We start from the raw sequence: 21,256 nt of genomic DNA, 5'->3' as shown, positions 1-21,256 counted from the left end.
GCATTGGACTTGCATATCCCACACCATCACCAATTGGCGGCACAGCAACAATAAGCACTCGGGTATCCGTTAAGGGATATATGACATGACGGCAGAAACAAGTACACTACTACCTCCCTAGATCATATTCGAAGCAATTTGATAAACTATACTATAATAAACACATAATAAGGCACAGATCAACATAAACAAGGCAGTGGCTATCATCCCCGGCGCTGGAAGCTCAAGCTCCCGAATCTCGAGATCCTCCCCTTGAACGAACTACTGCTACCGGTCACCGACGGCGTTGCGTTACCCGGCGTACCGTTCCCCACAGTGATCATCGAGTCGCGCGGGGAGCCTGGGGAGCCGTTTTCTTCCGGCTCAGGCATGCCCGTAGAGACGGCGTTCAGACCGTGCCGGGCGAGGTGTGTGAGACTTCTCTGAAGAGGCGTTTGCTTGTTCTGAGCATTGGCAGACGAGACGACGGACGCTGGCGACAGCGGTGGTTGATGCGAGTGGTGGGGACTTAGCTGGCCGACGTTCAACGGAACGCGTGACCCAGTATGCTGCGATGATATTGACAGAGCACGCTGGTGATTGAAGATGGAAGCCTGCTCGTGACCAATTGTGGATGTCGCGAAGTGCAAAGGAAGCTCTGTAGTGTTTGACTCGTCTAGACGCAATCGTCTGATCTCCTCTGCGTAGTTCTTCCGGAAGAATTTGTCGAGCGTATCGTGGAAAGGCTGCATCTCAGGAGGACATAACTGACCATGGAGTTTCAAGCAACTTGAGATGACCTGGGCCTGGGGAACGTATTTAGCAACCGGAATTGTAATATGAGGCGCCGAGCTTACCTGGTCATCAATCGCTGTTTTTAGTTTGCCCACGAACTCAGCCCGGCTCGGGAACTTGTCAACATAGTTCGAGTCCAAGAACATCTCGCGGTACGCCACGACCCCACTGTCGGGTGGGGTATCAACCGTGTTGTTGAGACACATTGACAGAGCATTGGTGGAAATCACTTGAGCAGTCTTCGCATGGGCCGAGTATTTGAGATGGAAAGCAGCCAGTTCTCGGGTCTTCGTCTCAATATCATTGAGGGCGACCTCGACAGGCGAGGTCTCGACGAGCGAAATCTCGGTGATATCGGATCTCCTGAGGACAGTCGGGAAAGCTTGCTCAGTAGTGAACATCGTCTTCTCCACCCAGATCTCCTCTGCACCGTCGATGCCAGGCTTGACGATCTCCCGTGAGCAGCTGAACGTGTTGATAGCACTGTGCGCATGGTTAGTCAGTCATGCGAACTTACGAAAACCACAAAAAAGGGGGACAAACCTATGTTCATAATAATTGCGAATCGCGAGAGGCACATCGGGACTCGTGAAAATGGGCAATGTTCTGTCCGGCTCCGGAACCACTGCTGTGCATTGTAAGTACTGATCGTGACCGAACCTAATGTCCGGAGGGGGGTCGCCGATGGTCTTGAGCAGCTGGGCGCCAGGATGCTTTCCAAGCATGCGCTCACAAAAGGCCCCGAATTTCTCCCACTCATAGCCACGATACTGCAAAGTTTAAACGTCAACGTGGCACGTGGCTGGATATGAATATATGAAGCCCCTATACCACTTACAATAAATTGCTTGTTCCGAAGGGCATCAGGGAATTCGCCATAAAACGCAACTCGGAAGTAGTCCGAATAGTAGCGCTGGTCGGTGATAATATGCTCCAGCAGTGCTGCTTGATGTCGCAAAATCTCTGCAAGACGAGCGCTTGAAAGGCGGTCAGACTAGAAAAATGCCGCGATGACGTTTGGCAGAACTGACTAGTTGAATGTGACCTCGGCGTGCTGTTGGGCCAGTTCCTTGCATATTTCAATGGCAGTTTCGTATGCTTTTCCTTTTCCTGTCACCGAGAAGTTAGGATGATGATCAATCCTCGGGCAATGACTCCATACCAAGGTAGTCCAAAATAAGGAGGCAGAGCGTTTCCTTTCGGTGGAAGTGGGATTGCTGTGGCAACCCTAAATCCTCCATCGGACCAACAAACGTATGAAGATCCCATTCGTGCAGATCAGAGTGGAGTTTGAGGGTAAGCGCGGCTTCGACATAGTTCTGGGCCTGGAGATGGGTCTGAAAAAACTTTAGCAAATATTACACGGCGGCAATGACAAGAGCTAGCCTTACGTTTACGAGCTGGTGAACATATTTGATATACATCTCCTCGCGACCTATTTCACGGACAAAGTTCATTAAGCGCAGCTGTAAATACAGTATGCGTTAGTGCTTGCCCAACAGATAAGATACTGCTTACAGTAGCAATGACGCGATCATCAAAGAATTCTTCGCCTTCAGGTAGTCTCCTGACGCTAAGCAGAAGCTTGAGGAACGCGTCCACTGAGCCCAAGAAATTCGCTACGTGATCACGTAAACTCTCATCAACCTCCTCCGACTCAAAGAGATGACGCAAATGGGCGATGAAGAATGAGCGCGAAATGTCGTCTCCCTTGGAATGTGACATGAACAGCGAGTCGAGCTTCTTGACTAGCTCCGTCTCAATATCATTGAAGTGGCCAAATTGCTGGTAGTCCGCGATGATCATGCCGTACAGCATGCCCACGCCGTTATTACGCAGAGACTCGTGATGACTGAAGCAGAGGTTGACAACTTGGCCAATAAGTGAGCTTAGGACGGCTTGATACGCCCCGGGAGGTATGCCCGCCTCTTCTTCTGGCTGACTTTCTGGCCATGCCAGTGCCTCCCACAAACGGAGCAGGATATCGGCACCTTCTCCCCGAATATCTCCACCCAGCCGCCATACGGCTCTGCGTTTCTGAATATGACAAGGAGCAATGTTATTTTTTGTTGTTGAAATTATTCACGGGTAGAATTGCTCACCTGCGGACTGAAATCCTCTATCACCAGCTGATCCGACGAAAGCAGCTTAAAGAGCATATAGAATGCATCCCTCCACAAGTCCTCCTTGAACGAGTCCTCGCTATACGGAGCAGGGATAAACGTTTCCTTGAGAATCGCTGCGACGGGGTCCATCATCTTGATGAAAACTTTGTGCATGAGGACGCTGATGTTCAGCCAGCTCGACGGGAACGCCTCGTTGTTGAGGATGGAGGTTGCGACCTTGAAGAACTGCGAGAGGAAGTTGGCAAAGTTATCTTTACGCTGAATTTGGAAGTATTCCTCGAGGAAATTGTGCAAGTGCTTCGCAGGCGCCGAGAGCACGAGCGACATAAAGACGACGGCACTCTCGCCGAGACCAGGGTTGAATATTGAATTTTCTTCTGCGGTGAGGGAGATGCTAATTGCGTTGCGAGGAGCATTGGGAAGCAGAGCCATGAGCGAGAAGGGATAGGATTCGGGAAAGGTAACAGGGATCGATGCAATAGTAGTAGTAGCCTCTCTTGTGCGTTCGACAGCGCGGTGGTTGGCAGGATCTTGGAATTCGCGGTAAGACTGAAGTAATCTGCAATAAAGTAGCATAACAACAGAATAAAATATCATAAGCACCCGTAGGTTCAGTACATTAAAAGAAGAAATGTGATTTACTAACCTTGGAACGAGCATAAGCATGAACTCCACATTCTGCTGTTCTTGCTGATACAAAACCCGGTCCGCAAGTACGGAAGACGAAACAAGCTGCTGCTGAAGCTTGTCCAGCATCACTGCCATGATGGTGACACAAAGCCGGATGCTCTCAAGCCAATGGACGCGCGCCTGGTCGCGCACGCTCTCCGAGTCATTCACTGCTGTCTGCGTGTACTCATCAAACCGCCCAAAATGCGGCTGTATCCACAGTGCAACATCTTGTACGAGCGTGGCGCGGCTCTGCGGATTATCGAACAAGAACCCCTTCACCATCTGGAGATACAGAATCAACTTCCAGATGACGATTTTTCCCTTGGTCGCGGAGACGGCAGACGCAAAATTGCTTGCGAACTGAACGAGCTCGATCGTGTTGAACATCTTGGCGAGCTCCGGCAATATGGAAGCGAAGTTCTGCAACGCGATCGTTTGTGTGCCGATGATCGACAGCGGCGTCGACGTCGTCATCATCCGGTTCACCTCCGACAGGTGCGATCGGATCTCCTTCTTGAATGCCTGCTCGAGGTGCTCCGCCGCGGCGCCGCTGCCGAGTTCGAGCTCGAGGTCTTTTTGCAGCTTGCGCGAGCGCGTGATAAACTTGAAGATGTAGTGCCAGACCTTGAGCGCCGAGCGCAGCGGTTGGGCCGTCTCGGTGCCCGTGGGGTTGCGGAGAAGACGGTCCATGCAGCGGATGATATGGGAGGCCGCGGTGGGGCAGTTGAAGTGCTTCTCAATATATACGTCAAGCACGGGCTGGAAGTTGCTGAACCGACGGTCCTGGACGATGCCGAGCACAGTGACAAGGGCGTTGAAGATAAGACCGTCCATCTCGCCGTCATGGTTGTACTGCGAGGTAAGAATGCCGAATAGCGAGTCGAAAATGTCGGACAGGAACTTGACGATCTCGCCCTCGCCGACGAAGGTAAACTTGTTCAACACTGCTGCAAGCACCTCTGTATCCGTCACCCGCTCCCACCGGAAGAGTGTCATCAGAACAGGGTTCTGCGTAAATTTCGTGGAGCAGAGCGACGACCGCAAGGTGACCGTGTCACGCATGGGCATCGCGTACCGCGAGAACTCGGGAGGGATAGCGAGCTGTTCTATCCGCTGTCCTGGCAGAAGCCATGGCGTCGCGCTGAGATAAACCTCCGCCGGTGTGATCATCGACCGCTCTCCGCGATACAGCACAAGCGTGTAACTCCCGTCCTCCAAAAGCGCGCTTTGGGTGGACGACAGCGGCAAAAATGCAAACGCAAATGGTTTATCTGGATCGGCACCTCCTCGACCGACGCGCTCCCGGCCAGAGCGATTCCGGAACGTGAAGTGCAAGTGCCAGTTTGTCTCCTGGTGCAGCGGCAGATTGAGTTTGATGAGCTCGCCAAATGTCGGCTGGCTGTTCCCGCGGAAGACCATCGAATGGAACTGTGTGACACTCGGCTCGCTGGCGCCCATGGAGATGGCATTCTCGATCGTGTGTCCATTCGAGTCGCGGACTTCGATGCTGACCTGGACATTTTGTGCTTGCTGACCTCGGCCCGGGAAATTGGCGATACTGAGACGTGAGCCACCGCCACCACCGTGACTCGAAAAGTCACCACTCCAAAGCTTGATGTAGAGCTCGTTGCGCACATCGCCCGGGAAAACAACGTCAGGGAAGCCCAAGCGCTGGGTGACAGGAATATTGTGCAGCAAGGACATGTTCTCGCGAATGATGGTAGGTGAGTCCCCATGGAAAACCTTGAGCGACACCGCGAGCATTTCTGCCCTGAAGAAAACAAAATTAACAATATATCTTGGAAGATAAACCCGAACTTACCGAGAGGATTTTTCATACTCCTTGACATTGTTGGCAATAATATCTTGATGAAGCATTGAGAATAGTGCCTCATTCGTCGGCACGTAAATGGGCATTGCATATTCGCGCGTCGGCGTCACATCCACTCCCTCCGCCATCATCTTTGTCAGCTGCGTGAGCTCCAGCACTGCACATCCAAATGGTCTCCGGAACGCCTGAGATTGATCGCTATACGCGCCCGCCCCCCTTGGCGGCGTTGGCGGGACCTGCATACCCGGCTCCTCCGCGATGGAAAACTCCGAAGGCCGGCGGCTCCCCATGTCGCTAGGTGCGCCCGAGCCCATGTTACGTCCCATATTGAGTGCACCACTCCGTACGATCTTGCAAACAAGGTACAATGGGTCCTGCGCGTCGCTCTGTGCAATGTCTGCAAACAAGGACCGGATGCGGGCGTTTGGGTCGCGTGCGAGCACACCGTTGTGGTTCAGTATGATGCAGCACTCCTCGGTGACAAAGCGCGCCTCGGTATGCTTGTAGATGGAGAAGAAGAGCTCCGCGGTTTCACCGGGTGCACATAGCGACGCGACAAACGCGCGGAGATCGAGGAAAATGTGGTAAAATTTGATTGCGGTTGGCTTGTCCTGCTGGTACGGGTTAAGCGTGCTCACGAGGCGCGAGGTGATCCTGCTGCGCGTCATGTCGGGGAAGGCGGGGTGAGCGGGGGTTGGGACGGGGTGGGAAGAGTGGTCGATAGACTGGCCAATGGTCTGCCGCGAGGTGTTAGCCACGTTGTCCGGTTGGACGTCCATGTATGCGAGCGAAACTTGCATCGAGTACATCCGGGGCGCGCTGACCCAACTCCGTGGGTCAATCTCGCCTTCAACGTCGACGGTGACGAGCGCGCCCCAGGTTGGGTGACGAACGATTATGTCGAGTCCCTGAATGACATTCCCTGAGACGAGACGACCGACACAGTCGCGTCGCAGGCTAACGGTCTCGTCTGCACTGAGTGTTTGCGCGAGGAGCTGGCGGCGACCAAGATGTAGCGCTTCAATATGCCCGCGCACCGTCTGAAAGAGCTTGTAGTCGCGCCTTGCAAGATACTGGAACATCAAGCTATGCCATTCGCGCAGCGCAGACGCGATCTCGTCGACAATTGGTTGTGTGGAACCTGAAACAGTTTCATCTCCGGACTTGAGAGAAGGGCGGGGTGGCAGTGGTTTGAGCGCTTGGGAGTCAGGGGATGGGGAACGGATGCTGGCTGGGTACACGGGGACGCCGCCACGAGAGGACTTGGCTTGGTCGGGTGGAGGACCTAGTCGGAACGACTTGCGCTCGTCTTCAAGCCCACCGTCACGCACATGAGGTGGTTCAGGGCCAGAATTAGCGCGATCTCGCTTCCACTGGGCAAGGGCATCTGCGCCATTGGCACTGCCTAGGGGGGTCGCGTTCATGTTGGTAACGAGGTCGGGGAGCCGGCCCTCGGCATCAGCGAGCTCATCGCGCACGAAGATATGGGATGCGGGGAAGATGCCCAGGAAGACTTGCTGTGCATCTTCAGTCTTGAGGGGCTTCGCGACGGCTGCAACTGACGGATCTGAGGAGGACGAGGGCCAAGTGACAGGAGGTCGCCGGTTCGTGCAGACAACGTAGCTGCACGGGGGGTAAACCTGATCCTGTCGTTGAACGAAACTGAGTCGAGACGCACCCTCTGTACCAGACACCTTCTACCTCCTTCCCGCGTGGCGTGTACTTCTCGAACACATAAACTTCATCACCAACCTCCAACGATACCACTTCGCGGTGTATTGCAGTTTCATCCGTAGAGTTCTCTGTTACGGTCGAGAGTGGGCGACTGCGGCTGGAGATACGCGTGTCGCGCTTTGAGGTGGAGAGAGGGTGGACCGCGTAGCCATAGACGATGAGGGGTAAGGGCTCCCAGACACCCTTTCGGCCTGTGGTGGAGGCCATCTACTGGGGTTGGGTTAGGAGGCTATTAGACGAGCAAGGGCAGATATGTTGTCGAGGGTATAATGTTAATACAGGAATTAGCACACTGGGTGTGTTTTGAGGGCAAGATAAACTTGCAGACTCGGAAGACGGAATAAGGGGCAAACGGAGCAACTTTCTGAGAGTCGCAACACAGAAATTTGGCTGTCCCCGGGCCTGTCAAACGTGTCAAACCACTCAGAAACTCGTCGACGATCAACATTTGATGATCTTTTTGGTCGACGGCCGGTCTATTCACTCATCCTCATGTCCTTGCCAATTGATAGCTACCCTCAGAGCTGAGAGCACAACATCTATCAGCATCGTGTCCATTATCCGCTTAGCACTTGCAGGGTTGTCTTTTACCCCCTGAACAAACCTGAGGTAATAACGGGGCGTAAGTGCGAAGCGACAGACATCTGAGTCGTATAGGTTGACAATTAGCGGTATTGAGACCCATAAAAAACTCAAACGGTTGATGTTCCTGTCTGTCCCTGCCAATAAGTCATCGGAATCAAACGGTTCATCATTGATCTCTCCCATTTTGTACCTCGACTATCGTTCATGTATACGTACAGTGATCAAGAACATATGCGCTAAGGAGGTCAACCTACGCTCCCTTAGCGAACGCACACAGGACTGTTGTTTTCCTCGGCGGTCGTAATTAACCGGTTAAACCAACGATATGCCGACCGACTAACACAAGCGTTTCGACTGGATGGCGATGACGATGCCACCTGTTTATCGGTCTATATGCACTCACAATGAAGGGGACACATCCCAAGTTCCGGGCTAGCGCCCCACGAGCCAATATCTGGTATGGAGGCGCCAGTGCCAACTGCGGCAGTGCAAAGTTGTCCGGGTTCACGTCCGACGGGCGCTGACAGACACAGACGGAATCATAGCGAACTTTATTCGAAGGCAAACGTTCCTTACCGGTCATTTATGCTGACGTTGATCGACATCTGCATCGCCCACATTGCCTTCGGGCCAAGTCGATAACAAGGATGAGTCCGGCATGAAGGATTACTCACCCAACATCATTTTGCCAGGAGGTACATCCAAGGGTAGTTTCCACGAAGAATTGAAGCACTGAACATACGAGCCGTCCTGGGCTCCGAATCCCAGAGGACGACCAAACAAAAGAATATCGGATAGGATATCTTGCGGTCATCGGCATACCCCAGAACTTCGGATCGTCTGGCAATATGAAATGTTGACAGAAGTTGACACGTCGATCGGTCCTAACCTGTCCCATAACGCTTGGAATGGAAAAGCCTACTTGTAGACACACAGTACAACCCGGCCCCATGTCGCCGAAAGGGCTAACCAAGCCAGCTGCCATGCTCGCATAGCGATCTGGAAAATGCGGTCAGAAAAGACGTCCAGATAAGCGATAAATACTAGTTAGGAGATCAGAAGGGGTGCCCGAGAAATTGAGCTGTGGCGGGCATTTTCGGCAGTGATGATACGAAGACCGTCGTGATAAAGCATCATGTAAAAACACAAGGATGTTATGTACTCACATGAACTCTCCAATGGTCATACATGGCCATTGACCTTACCTAAGTTTTTTTATTCCGGATGAACGATGTTGCAACGAGTTGGCATTGTCCAGTCGAGGCGATCATGAGGGTTTTGAGCAAAAAGCAAGACTGACCGTGTGAACAACTGGCAGACATCTTTGCCGCGCATACCCTTCAGGGGCTTTTCCTCTCTTTTCCTAGTCGTTCATCGAACTCTCGCTTTCACTAGAATTCAACATTTACTAAAACTTTCAATTAGAGAAACTCGTGCTCGACATACTCATCTACATACCAACGAGAGAATCAAGAAAATTACCCAAGCCAACTCGCGATCCTCCTTAATGTCTCGCTCCTTTCAGGCTCGAACCACTCGTAGCCTGGATACACGTGGATACCCTCTGGCGCCTCGTAATACCTTACTGTCCCGGGACTATCTCCCTCGCCCATGTCCGCAACCATCCGATCCCCCAGCTTCCTAATCTGATCCAGAAATATCTCTGCTCCACCAGCGTTGATGAACGTCTTCGGGAACCCAACGAACGAAGGAAAGGACGCGAGAGAGCCGGGAGAGATGTAAGGGTTCAGCTCGGCGAAGTCCTTGCCGAACGGTCCTAGAAATGCCTTTTTGGCATAGTCGAGACGTCCCGGAATAGCGCCCAGCGAGTCACAGTGCTTGCGCGTCTCCATCGACGTATTGGGACCGTCGTGTGAGTCGCCGAGGTCTGTCCACGGAGACATGAGGATGAGGGCTGAAGGAGGCGGGGGGACATTGCCTGCGCCTCGGTGCGCTTCTGCTCGACGAGATAGCGGGTGAGAGCGAGGGCGAGATTTCCTCCGGCTGAATCACCGAGGAAAACGATGTCAGACGGTCGTGCGGCGACGGTCTGAAGGAGGTAGTTGCATCCAGCGAGAGCGTCCATCTACGCTGTTGGGAAATGGTTGGTTGGAGGATGGGGCGATGTGGTTGATAGCCTGTACTCGATGGCGAACGCACGTCTGAAGGGCTCGTAGCTCTCTAAGAATCCCTTGGACAAGGGTGCGATAGGACTATCCGGGTGCGCTGAGAGCGCAACATAGCACCCACCGTGCATGCGGTACAAGATCTTCTCGTTGGGCTGCAGCGCTTCGCCGATGGATATATCTAAACCAGACTGGTCCATCCAATATACTGGAATGCGCACAGGCTGCACCTTAGCGTTTTCTGCCCATTGTGCAATGTTGCCGTGGATCTGATCCGGCACGGGGTCAACCCAGACCGCTTTGACTGTGGGCCCTGACTTGCGCTCTTCTTTGAGGTTCAAGAAGGTATGCTGAGCAGGATTTCCAGGGGGCGGCCCAACCCTACCAGAAACGTATTTGGTGCTTGCTGCTATGAAGACAATATATATGCTCACTTATCCTGGACGATCCATGCACGCCGAAGCATCAAGAACTTAAAGGAGCGCTCCCAGCTCCATGCTGGGCGAGGACGCCAGAACGAGATCAACGAATGGATGAGCCATATAGGTGTTCTAATAAGCCGTGTGCTTAGCGCATCGTAGAGTAGGTAGAGTCTGCGAAGTGGCTGGTGCCGCAGTTCGTGCATCGGGCACGGAGACCAAGCAGGGATAACAGAAGGTACAAAGGTGACCCCGAGGCCTGAGTACGTTTGAAGCTATCCATGGCCCACTGTGGGAGGCCTAGTCATTGCCTAGTCGCACGAGGATAAGATTATCATTTAAAGAGCTTGAGATCATATATATAGTCTCCGAGTTCGTCCCGAATATGATCAGGTAGGAGAGTGAGAAGGAAAGGGCTATCCAAGCTCTTTGTTGTCGTCATGACAAGAACTTGGAGGACTCTGACACGCATGAAATCGTTGCACCCAGCGGTGAAAAGCGCGAATTCCTGCTTGGGTCGGCGGTTGACGTTGAGGGTATGCCCTCACGTACCTACTAACTTTTCCTTCCTTCAAGTTGTGGCATAGACACGCGGTTAGATCGATGGCCACTTACCTGATCTTATCAAGTGTTTCGAAGCGCCTATGAGGCCGGTGATGTTCACCTGGAGCTCTAAGAGGCAAGTGGTAAGTTTGTAAGCGCCGTCTGGAGTGCGTGAAGCTTCACATGCCTGTACTGGTTTTGAGCAGGAGCAGAGAGACGGGTGTTTCTCCAAGCGTTATGCTACCACGGCCGAGGAGACCTCCCATGGCTCTGTCGGACGCCAGAGAGATGCCTTATCTCGAGGAGAGGGCATCGATTATCAGGTGGCCTACGCTGCATGTTCGTCCGCGGTCAGGACGACTGAGAGAGCATGCTATCGAACGTTTTTGGGATAGGTGTTCAGATAACCGGAGTTGAAGTTGTTTCAAGGTTGGTTTCCCAACGAGGACTTAAGAAGAGCTGGAGTGCTTTGATGATGATTATTGTGAAAGTCCAAACTCAAAGATGGTGTGTATGTCAGTGCTAAGGCCCGAAGTAATTCATACGTGAGCGTCGTGTTGTTGACGGGTTTCGGGTACGACTGTCTTCTGATATAGGGTCTGCCTAGGGGAGACTAGGTTTCGGGACGGGACGAGGAGACGGCGGGGTGGGATTTCTTAATATAGGCGTAAAACGCCGGGGAAGGATATTTGCCGGTACAGCCACCGAATAGTGATCGCATCGAACGTTGTTTCCTCACCACCAAGAGCTTATTTATGCTCCCACTATAGAATTGCTACCTCCCTACTGCTTACTCCTCGTTCCCGGGCCCTCCACAATCTCTCCCCAATGTCGACCTCGATAAAATTAGACTCTCCAGAACACTTCCGCGCTCGCAGGCGCCGCCGGGGATTTTCAACTAACGATGCTGCCCGCACGAATGTGTCCTCCCTGTGCCAGCGGTTACCCCACTCTCTCGAGGCACTCGACCTTTCATCTGCATCTGCCAAAGAAACCCTCGCAACCCTGCGATTGCTCATCCTTTCATATCTCGCTGACGTTGAAGCACGCCTAAAGAGCATTGAACCACCAACGCCAGGAGGCCTGAGCGAGTCGCTCAAGGCAAAGGGCGAGCTGAAGGCAGAGGAGGCCCGCGTCTGGGTGAACGATACCCTCGAGATGCTGCACAGCATCCGCTCAGACGTCCACTCCCATCTCCCCGAGCTCCATTTCTCCGACCTCTCTGTTGAATCTCTCAAGGCTCATCTACCCGACGTCCGCTCCCACTTCCCCGCCATGACCTTCTCCGACATTTTCGCCCTCCTCGAGGATGCCCGCCACCGCTTCTCCGACCTCGACATTTCAACATTCAAATCCCCCACCTCCTATCTCCCCACACTCTCTGACCGCCTTCACTCGCTGCAGTCGCACCTGCGCTCGGTCGATTTGAAATCTGGCGAGCTCTCAATAAACACCGGCCACCGCATCTCAGAGATATTTGATGCCATCATGTCGTCGGAACTGGTTACTGAGCTTTCGGACGACGTCACCGAAGCAGAAGGCATGATTGAGCGTGCCGCAAGGGACGTCGGGCTGGCGGTGAAGCGCTCTCTTGAGGGCGCGAAGCTCATTACGTACATGGACCTCCCTCCACAATGGCGAAACAATCCTTTTGTCACCGGCGGCTATCGGTGCGGAGCGTTTATCCCGACAGCCGTTCCAGTTGTTCTGACGATCTCTCTAGCTTTATACCCATAGAAAGGTGGCCGCTGATCGTGCTTTCTCTGTTTGAAATACACAACGAAACTCGTAGGTTCACCCTAACGCTGATTCCTAACTGAATGCTGACTTTTGTTCAGTCAATATACATACTCACCTTGTCCCGCTATTACTCTGGGTCCTTAATGTCGTCCCTATATTCAATGCGACCTCAGTTCAAGATATTCCGGAAGTCGCATTCATCTCATTTGCCCTCCTGTGCCTATCCAGCAGTGTCCTCTGGCATACCATGGCTGGATGCGCGCATTTCCGTGGCATGGAGCTCTGCGCGCGCATCGACTACGTTGGCATCGGATGGTAATAATATTTATCTATTTATCTGATACGCACCCCAGCACATTGACGCTGCTTTATTCAGGCTTATCAGTGCATCGGTCGGCACGGTCGTGCACTACGGCTTCCAGTGCAACCCCGACGTCGGGCGCTTCTTCCTGCTCTGTTGTCTTGCCACAGGCGTCGCCGGAAACGTCTGCCCATTCTTCCAATGGTTCGACGATCCCGCGTACAAGGTGAGTTGGCATGCCATCAATTGCGCCTCGACGTGCCGCTGACCGCAGTCGCGCGCTCGCAATGTGCCTACGTGATGCATCACTGCGTACCTTCAGTCCTGGCGCATCCTTTTCTTCCTCTGCATGGGCTTCACCGCTATCGGACCGCTCGCGGCGCTTGCGTACCTGCACTCGTATCAGGAGGTCATGGCATTTGCTGGTACGTCCGCCCCTTTTAATTCCAGGATGACGACATCTCAACGCCTCCTTCATTCTCCTAGCGCCTGTCCGGCCATCAATTGTGTCATACCTCGTCGGTCTCGTGTTTTACGCATCGCATATCCCTGAGCGGTTTCTCTCGGCGCGCTACGCAAAGTGGCTCGACTGGTGCGGCGGCGGCTCGCACGCGATCTGGCATGCGTTTGTCGTTCTTGCGATCAGCCAGCACCGCGTTGCCATCGGCGCGATGCGCAGCGGTATCCAGTGTCCCGCATGAGCTCGGTGCGCTCATTGGTTATCACCACGAGTTTCTTCTAGAGGGCAGGTCCTGGTTCTTGCAGCATTTGATTTGGGCTGCTTTCATCATCTACATCGTACATACTGTTACTTATTTGCTCAATTTGGAGCTTCCATCTCACCGGGACATTCACTCATTACACGGTATCTCACATGGTTTTTGTTGTCGGCATTGCATGGGCACATTGTACATATCTGCATTGCCATCATCATCGTGGTTCATTGGCGCCCTCGATCACTTCTTCTCGTCGCATAGTTTTGCTGTCGTATTTATGATACAGATAAATTGGATGCAATCCTAGGGGTTGATTCTACAATTCAAAATGGGAAGACATGCTTTGGGTATGTGTGACAAACGCGAATTGGACATAGGTAACCAAGAGACAATAGGCTAAATGAGCTTCGCTTCGCGTTTGGCTTGTTGTACCTGGGCAAGACGGTGGTTCCGCAACGTTGTAGATGAACTTTGCGTCCCTTTCTTCGCGGTACCCGTTCCCCCTGGAGGTGCCACTGTTGACTGTGAAAGCGCGATACGTGTGTCGTCCGACGCAAAACCGGGGATACGTATGTTGTGATTCCGTTCTAAAAGCACCTGTCAGCGAACGTACTCCACGACATTCTGGCCGGGTCCTTACCAAGATGCAGTTGCAGGTCCTTGACCTCCAGCGTGTCCCCGCCCCGGTGCTTAGCTAATCGGCACCCAAAGTTCGTCACCGAGTCAATGAACTCGTCCGCGACTTGTAACAAAAGCTAATTGTTTCCCCCTTCGTTAGCGAATAATTTCATGAATTGGCAAGGGAGAAAAGGCGCTTACGTCCTCCACCTCAGGCTCGATCCGCACACCCGGGTCTATGCTCGAGACCAAGTCCTGTATCGACCGGCGCATGCTCTGCTCGCCCGGCGTGTTCTTCCGCCGCGTCCGGTTGTCGTCCACGCTCAGCATCGTCGTGTCGTCCGTGGGCCGCGCGATCTGCGCGGGCGTCCCCGACATGCGCCCGCTCGCGATGCCGCCCGAGAGCGTCGGCCGCCCCTGCTGCGCGGTCTGCCACTGCACGGGCCCCGGGTTGGTCGTGTTGAGCGTCTGGCTGATGGGGTAGCCGTCGCCCGTGCCGGATGTTAGGACAGGGGCGGGAGAGCCGGTCTTGAACGCGGCTGACTGGGGAGTTGCGGGTGCGGGTGTTGGGGCTGCTACTGGAATTGTAGCCGCTGGAGTCTATGTCAACTAGTTAGTGTTTATTCTAAGGCAACAAAGTCGGGTCATAGTTCGTGCCTTAGGGGTAGCCGCTGCAGCAGGTGAAGACGAGGATGCAACCGTGCTCGTCGATGCAACAGCGTTCCCAGCATTCGCTGAGTTCTTGTACTTTTCAGCATAGTCTTTCAGCTGCAAATTGCAATACTTAGATTCCGCGATCCGTATGACTGCCAGTTGTGATCAGGAGCGCACCTGCTGTATCTGCTGTGGGTTGAGCTTTCCCTGCTTGGCAAGCTCGCCAATGTGGTTCATGTTCGCTGCCAAGAGCTGCGCCATCCTTTCTCCGGTGAGGGGGTCGCCTGTCTGGAGCTTGAATGCGTTGTTGAGCGCGATGACGATGTTGTTAGCGGATCCCGGACCCGCGTTGGCAGATGCGTTTGCGGCGGCGGTGGTTGCAGCGGCGGCGACGCTGGCGGCAGTGGCGGCGCTGGATGCGTTCGGGCTGGCAACCGAGTTGGAGTTGGAGGAGTCAGCCATTGTTTAAACGGCGCTTCTTTGTCCCTGTGGGTGTCGCGGTCCTCGTGTTGGCCCAGACAAGGGATACCGGTCTCTCGTGGGAAAACTGCTCAGAACATGCAAAGTGCCGTTTTGCGCCCATTCGTCGACACCTGGCCTGTTTATCGTCAGGGTGACCATAGACCAGCATCATCGAGCTGTCTTATATGCCTATGCTTGGTCTAATAACGTCCAGCTCACATGGCTGTCTGTAAGCACCTCATATGTCTCGAAATAAACACAAGTTACGTCTTGAGTTACGTGAAGCTTTGATTGAGCTACTGCTCACTGATCATATTCCGCCGAGAAAATGCAATTCTACAACTGCCTGCTCCCAGTGTCTTCCGGCTTGCTTGCAAGCCACTATATGTACACGGTCGTCAAAGGTCGTCAAAAGACTGTCAAAAGTGTGCGCATTGCTTCCCGTCAGCGCGCCCGCCGCAATATTCGTCCGCAAGTCTCCGCACGTTCAGAAAGCGTTGCCCAGCTAGCCGAGCTGTCATGATCGCGTCCCGCCTGGTCCAGTCAAATTGCTGCTCCGACACCCGTCAGCCAGTATCAGTGTCATAAACTAGCTATAAACAGGAATAGACAATGATGCGGGTTGGGACGCCATCCCTTCTCGAACCCCGTCCTCGACCCACACCGCGTCACTGAAGCCATCTTCCCCGCACTTCCCGGAAGCGCTGCGATCAGGGGATGCGAGATGTCTTCTCAGTTGGACCCGGCTATCCTCCAGTTCTATAAGGATTGGCAGACTGTGACGGTGAGTCTCTGTTAGCCATATATCCACATCATGACGCTCAATAATCAGCGCTCCAGTATAGCTACGGTGTGTACAAACCATTGGTGCTCTACGCGCTTGTGCCATGGGATAATGATCTTTCACTCAGTGGGCCTTGCAGTCTTGCTCCTCTATGACGCTGTGATTTCTTTCCCGAGGTCAGTGTCCCCATATATCGAATAACTCTGTAGTCTCTAACGTCTTCGCCCATGTAGCGAAGTGAGTCCATCTTCTACTGTTCATCGCGACCGCACTCCTGAACTGGCCATGGCGCTAGTATAAGCTCATCTGGGTACGTTCATTCCTCAGAATGATGGGGAACCGACTAAGCCAGCTTCTTGATCACAGCGGAGCTCATGGTCTTGGGTGAAAGTATCATACTTCTGCTTGAGATATGTGATCATAATCCAATTTGCTTTCTCTCTGCCTCGTAAGCACCCGCGTCTTCGTTGTCTTTATCAATGTTAACATCCCCCAAGTTTTCTTCTCTTATGGCCTATCTAAACAAGTGAGCACGGAAATTCAACTGGAAATCTCGAACAAATGCTGACGCGCAGTCTCTAGTGCTGTGAACGTATTTTCAACGTTTACGATTGGTTGTCTCCATTTCAAGGGATCCCACTGACAAGTACGTGGAGTTTGACATGCCTAAAGTATTTTTCAGAGCGCTTTTGATAAAACCTCGCTTGGCCCTGTTTAGTTGTCATGACCCTTCGAACATATGCATTGTACGAGAAGGAACGAAGGGCCAGGATATTCATAATCACCCTTGTCATTGTCAGTCCCGTTCTTCTTGGTATCACCGACCAGTGATCAGACCAGTCATTTTTGTTCGTAGATCGACATCATCGCTCAGCTGGCTGGCTGGGTCCTCGTATCCCTTGAGACGCATAGTGAGTACTCCATGTACTGAGCTGTGATTGATCTCATCATAAATATTGACACGACTCTATCACCCAGTCATGGATATTCCAGAAGGGCCGGGGTTTCTCTCAGCATGCAATCTCCGTATCGGCCCTCAGCCTACAGTAATCATGGTATTTAACATGGGGACGCTAATGGTATTTGACTTCATCATATTTGTGATGACACTATACAAAACACGTCAACTGCGTCAGTCAAGCGTTTCTCCCGGTTGCTTCATTCGTCGTTCACCAATAGCTGACCAAGCACACAGTCCGTGGCAGCAGGACAAAGCTCGTCTGGCGCTTACACTGCGACTGTATATTATATTACAGCGTGTTATCTGTGTGAGTAAAGAGACGAATTTAGCAGCACACCCCGTTGTCTAACAAATCTTCGTTTTTAGTATGACAATTTTGACCTTGATGTCGTATTTTATATTTACCAAGGAACGTCTAATCCTGGTTTACGTCCCCGAGACGATACTTCGCATACTCCTGACGACCCTCGTTCTCCGAATATTGCTTCAGCTACGCCAGGTCGCGAACGAGATCGGTGTGATGGAGGAAACAATAAATTTAGAAGACCTGGACGAAATGAGGTTCCCAGCTCTTGAACAGGTTGGTGGATATATGTGAAGGGGTCTTGATGAGACCAGCACGGCATAATTAGGTAGGCCCTCATGTTCACCGCTTGTAGTCGTCAATAACATAAAGAATTTTCAACAGCCTATCTTTTACCACTTGCGGTTGATCGATGGCTTAAACACAAAGACTTCGCCGCGATACCACCAGATAGACGGGGGTCATTTCAGACAGCACTTTGACCAGCTTTCCTGCTGCTTTCGCTCGTCTAACGTCACCGTTCAGACGGCTATGAAATGATGTCGCCTGTGATATCAGAACGTCGAGTCTGTCAACAATTCCGCTATTTACGCTCCGACTCGTACGCCTTCGCCCCCTGACCCCACACCTTGGCTTTCTCACCCCAGTCCTCTCTGACGCCCCACACATGGTCAGGTCGCAGCCGGGGCGGGTCCGGAAGGGGCGCCACGTTTCCATGAGAGGCCTCCTCCGCGAAATCGTCGTCCTCTCTCTCGGAGCGCACGTATGGGTCCGCCGAGCTCGTGTAGTCGCCTCGGCGCGTGACCTCCGCCTCCCACTGCCGCGAGCTCTGCGGGAGCGGCGTCCACTGCTCCTCGCGGTTGTAGGAGGTGCTCGACATTTCGATGAGGCGCGAGACGGCGCGGGTGAATGCGAAGCGTTCTTCTTGACCTGTAGTTATTTTGTTGAAATTTTTACGATGAATATACGGGAGTTGGCACATATTGTGTGAACGAGTGCGCTTACCGGAAAAAATGGACATGTTGTCCAGATCCATGGCCGTAGCCTGCGACGGTGTTTCTGGGGTTGCTCGTGCGTCGTATGACGAAACGTTGGGGCGGTAGGCTTCGCGCGTTTCAGAGATGCTCTCGGCATGCACTGCGTCTACGTCATGCACTGCCGAGGATTGAGCTGCCGTGACAGCGTCGGGGAAGAACAGAGCATCGGGTTGTGCTTCAGCGAGGCATATCACCCTGCAGCGTGCCTCGTACAAAGCGTCAACAAGGGAGATAAAGCGCCGCGCTTGGTTCTTGGCTGCAGTCTTGAGGATGGGGATGGAAGTGATTATGACGGTATGGTAATTCGACGCCAGGGTGAGATAGTCCGCTGGGCCTAATGACTGAGATATCGGAAGGGCGTTGGGATTGGTGAATGACATTTTTATCCCATAATTGACCTGTCCATACCTCTTCGCAGAGTTCCGCGAATGTGAACTTGCAGACGCCATCGGAGGACCAGGGGACATTCAGTATTCGCCCGAAGATGCTGACTACTTTGGTCTTGGATTCTGATCCTAAAGGGGAATAAGGATTCGTTGAACATGAAATAATGTGGTACAAACCCATGTCCTTTGGCGCGACTTTTGCCAGCTCAGCTTCGAAAGCCTTTTCTTGCCCCGGAACAAACCACGACTTCTTCTCAGCACCGGCCCCGCGAACGACTCTCCAGTCCTGTTCGGATATCAAGGAGACTACCGGACACCGCACTTTGAAGGCTTCCACGAAAGGCTCCAGCCGGTCCTTCTGCACGCCGTTCTTGTAAAGATCATCCGGCACTTTATTTGAAGTGCCGACCACAACGCCGCCCATGCGCCAGTACCAGGTGAGCACATCCGCAAGCAAGCCCGCGCTCGAGACGTCCAGAAGCTGCACTTCGTCAAAGACCAGCAGCCAGTGCCGCAGCAGCAGCCGTCTCGCAACAGAGAATGCGATCGTCGGCTCGCGGCCCCCGCCCGCGAGCTCGAAGCTCACACCGCCGCCCATCGGTCTGCGCGACTTGACGGGGAGCAGGCCCGAGGCGGCGAGTTCGCGCCACTTCTCGCGTATCGTGCTGTTCCAGCCGCGCGCGCTGGTCGTGATTGGCCGATCAGGGCCGTACTGTGCGGCCATCCTCCGCTGTGTCTCCACCCAGACTGCGCGGTAGATCTCGAGGACGAGTTCGTTGTAGTGCTTGCGAGTCTTGTGCCGAGCTGGAATAGTGGAGTACCACATGTTAACAAGGAAGCTCTTGCCCGATCCCGGAGGGCCCGTAAGGAGCATGCCCTAAATTTCGTATGAATATGAAACCAGTAGTATGTGAAGGGTAATGGGACGCCTGAGTTGGCTCGTACCTTTGGCGTGGTGAGAGCACGCATCTCCTCCGCAAGGCTCTTGACAGCAACCAACGCTCCAGCGTCCACTTCAATCTCCGCTTCTTCAGATGAACTCGCCCACCAGCGCCCGTCATGGTCGGTCTTGGCGTGTATGAGCGACTGCGAGAACGCCGGAGGCGCATAGTCCACCAATTCATTGTGCAGCCTTCTGAGCTTCGGAAACGGCTGAGCATCTGGAGAACACAGATGGCGGTGTCCGACATGCGCACCTGCATAAGCACGCGGACCTGCTCCTGGTCGTACTTTATCTTCCCCAGAGTAACCAGGCTGTGGTATCTGTCCAGTACGTCCGTCTGCTGCGGCAAGTTCGCATCCTTCTGAGACGCCGAGCTGTACTCCCTCTTGAGGGTGCTGTAAGCCTGTAATCGCGATGATGGCCTAACCGCCACAGCTCTTGTTGCTGCGGTATGCGCATAATGTGGCCGGCGTCGCGAGATGGACAGCGAGCAGCTCATGGTGGTTGAGGACATATCGAGGCCGCGGTCCGACCTCCGGCCCGAGGATTCATTCATCTATACATGGATGCTTTTCGGGGGAATTCTCATTCACTTATACTTGGACCACAATCATTAATCGACACTGGACCAGTGGTCGCACTAGTGGGAATTCGAAGCGCTGCTTGGACGCCATCAGAAAATCTCTAGAGATACCTAGGAATCGGAGAGTGTACAGTCATGCAGTGAAAAAGTCTTAGGCTTTAGTACCAGAACCTTTGAAACGATTTCCAGCTGCGTCATTGGTGCAGTTCGAACTGACCATCACTGTGAATTTTATGACGAACAGTGCTCATGTTATGCTGTCTTAGTCATAGTAATAATCAATTTCTGGGACTTACCAAGAGCTCTGAACCAGAGCTCGCACGATCGATGCGTGGTTTCAGGCCCCCCTGAGCGCTCCCCCGCATGCCGTCCGACCAAGTCATCAAATTGTCTCAGTCGACTTTGAGAGGGTGTTGAAATCATAAATGGATAAGAAGCTCTTAATAAAAGTCGCACATCTGACCACGCCATGCTAGACGCACGGGCATAACTTTGTCGCAGTTGTTGCGCGTGAACTTGCCGTCGCAAGTTGCAATTCCACTTGATATTGAGATCTCTGAGAACTGGGTACCAGGAGCTCAACAACAGGATGGATGAATTCATTCGTTTGCCCTCTAGGAAACCCTTACATTAATATTGAACGGCGAAAGAGATTCAAACATATTGCATAATCCTTGACAATGCCATTGATGCACGGAACTCGAGACTAGAGCTGTAGCTAGATGATATGCAAAGAGGAAAACAAAACAAAACAACCTATCGTGAAAATGGAAGGGAATCATTCAAAACATGTAAAAATGCAGCAGGCAGGAAAACAGGGGTAATCGGCCACGGAGACAATGAATATATGGGGGTGATCAAGGTGTACATCGGGCTAGGCGGTTAATGAAAACAGGGATAAAGGACATGAAGATGCAGTGATATATGTGTGTGTATGTCTTGGGTATTTCTGTGGTG

General features: G+C 52.9%; 7 protein-coding genes across 7 annotated transcripts; 2 read left to right on the top strand and 5 right to left on the bottom strand.

The window, feature by feature from the left end:
* Positions 1-35: 35 nt before the first annotated feature.
* On the bottom strand, positions 36-7,387 carry CONPUDRAFT_164217 (cytoplasmic protein). The gene is made up of 12 exons (XM_007768861.1): positions 7,082-7,387; positions 5,395-7,026; positions 3,547-5,343; positions 2,877-3,459; positions 2,293-2,811; positions 2,166-2,240; positions 1,937-2,111; positions 1,806-1,884; positions 1,613-1,751; positions 1,318-1,544; positions 837-1,257; positions 36-785 (listed from the first exon to the last, which is right to left on the bottom strand). The coding sequence occupies exons 1-12, from the start codon at positions 7,342-7,344 to the stop codon at positions 204-206; spliced, it is 6,492 nt and encodes a 2,163-aa protein (XP_007767051.1). The 5' UTR covers positions 7,345-7,387; the 3' UTR covers positions 36-203.
* Positions 7,388-7,901: 514 nt separating this feature from the next.
* CONPUDRAFT_81258 (uncharacterized protein) lies at positions 7,902-8,905 on the bottom strand. Its single transcript, XM_007768363.1, has 2 exons — positions 8,889-8,905; positions 7,902-8,721 (listed from the first exon to the last, which is right to left on the bottom strand). Exon 2 carries the CDS (start codon positions 8,303-8,305, stop codon positions 8,027-8,029), a length of 279 nt encoding a protein of 92 aa, XP_007766553.1. The 5' UTR covers positions 8,306-8,721; positions 8,889-8,905; the 3' UTR covers positions 7,902-8,026.
* Positions 8,906-9,200: 295 nt separating this feature from the next.
* On the bottom strand, positions 9,201-10,473 carry CONPUDRAFT_136340 (uncharacterized protein; the record flags this gene model as incomplete). Its single annotated transcript, XM_007768860.1, has 3 exons — positions 9,201-9,726; positions 9,813-10,229; positions 10,283-10,473. 3 exons carry the CDS (start codon positions 10,471-10,473, stop codon positions 9,201-9,203), a joined length of 1,134 nt encoding a protein of 377 aa, XP_007767050.1.
* Positions 10,474-11,558: 1,085 nt separating this feature from the next.
* On the top strand, positions 11,559-14,138 carry CONPUDRAFT_121723 (HlyIII-domain-containing protein). The gene is made up of 6 exons (XM_007768859.1): positions 11,559-12,480; positions 12,534-12,598; positions 12,649-12,865; positions 12,927-13,077; positions 13,174-13,276; positions 13,338-14,138. The coding sequence occupies exons 1-6, from the start codon at positions 11,639-11,641 to the stop codon at positions 13,550-13,552; spliced, it is 1,593 nt and encodes a 530-aa protein (XP_007767049.1). The 5' UTR covers positions 11,559-11,638; the 3' UTR covers positions 13,553-14,138.
* A 16-nt stretch (positions 14,139-14,154) lies between these two features.
* On the bottom strand, positions 14,155-14,458 carry CONPUDRAFT_52808 (transcription initiation factor; the record flags this gene model as incomplete). Its single annotated transcript, XM_007768175.1, has 2 exons — positions 14,155-14,322; positions 14,387-14,458. 2 exons carry the CDS (start codon positions 14,456-14,458, stop codon positions 14,155-14,157), a joined length of 240 nt encoding a protein of 79 aa, XP_007766365.1.
* A 1,173-nt stretch (positions 14,459-15,631) lies between these two features.
* On the top strand, positions 15,632-17,555 carry CONPUDRAFT_143203 (uncharacterized protein; the record flags this gene model as incomplete). Its single annotated transcript, XM_007768858.1, has 12 exons — positions 15,632-16,085; positions 16,142-16,151; positions 16,213-16,265; positions 16,381-16,395; positions 16,452-16,533; positions 16,583-16,611; positions 16,668-16,731; positions 16,804-16,880; positions 16,942-16,996; positions 17,064-17,216; positions 17,281-17,353; positions 17,413-17,555. Coding segments are annotated over exons 1-12 (813 nt in total), but the record flags the coding sequence as incomplete, so codon positions are not given.
* Positions 17,556-17,898: 343 nt separating this feature from the next.
* CONPUDRAFT_101930 (uncharacterized protein) lies at positions 17,899-20,173 on the bottom strand. The gene is made up of 6 exons (XM_007768857.1): positions 19,970-20,173; positions 19,719-19,913; positions 18,951-19,650; positions 18,796-18,902; positions 18,356-18,728; positions 17,899-18,280 (listed from the first exon to the last, which is right to left on the bottom strand). The coding sequence occupies exons 1-6, from the start codon at positions 19,973-19,975 to the stop codon at positions 17,934-17,936; spliced, it is 1,728 nt and encodes a 575-aa protein (XP_007767047.1). The 5' UTR covers positions 19,976-20,173; the 3' UTR covers positions 17,899-17,933.
* Between the last annotated feature and the right edge of the window lie 1,083 nt (positions 20,174-21,256).

This window comes from Coniophora puteana (assembly GCF_000271625.1).
Source record: "Coniophora puteana RWD-64-598 SS2 unplaced genomic scaffold CONPUscaffold_4, whole genome shotgun sequence".
Lineage (NCBI taxonomy): Eukaryota > Fungi > Basidiomycota > Agaricomycetes > Boletales > Coniophoraceae > Coniophora > Coniophora puteana.
This window is presented reverse-complemented; position numbering and strand designations above follow the sequence as displayed.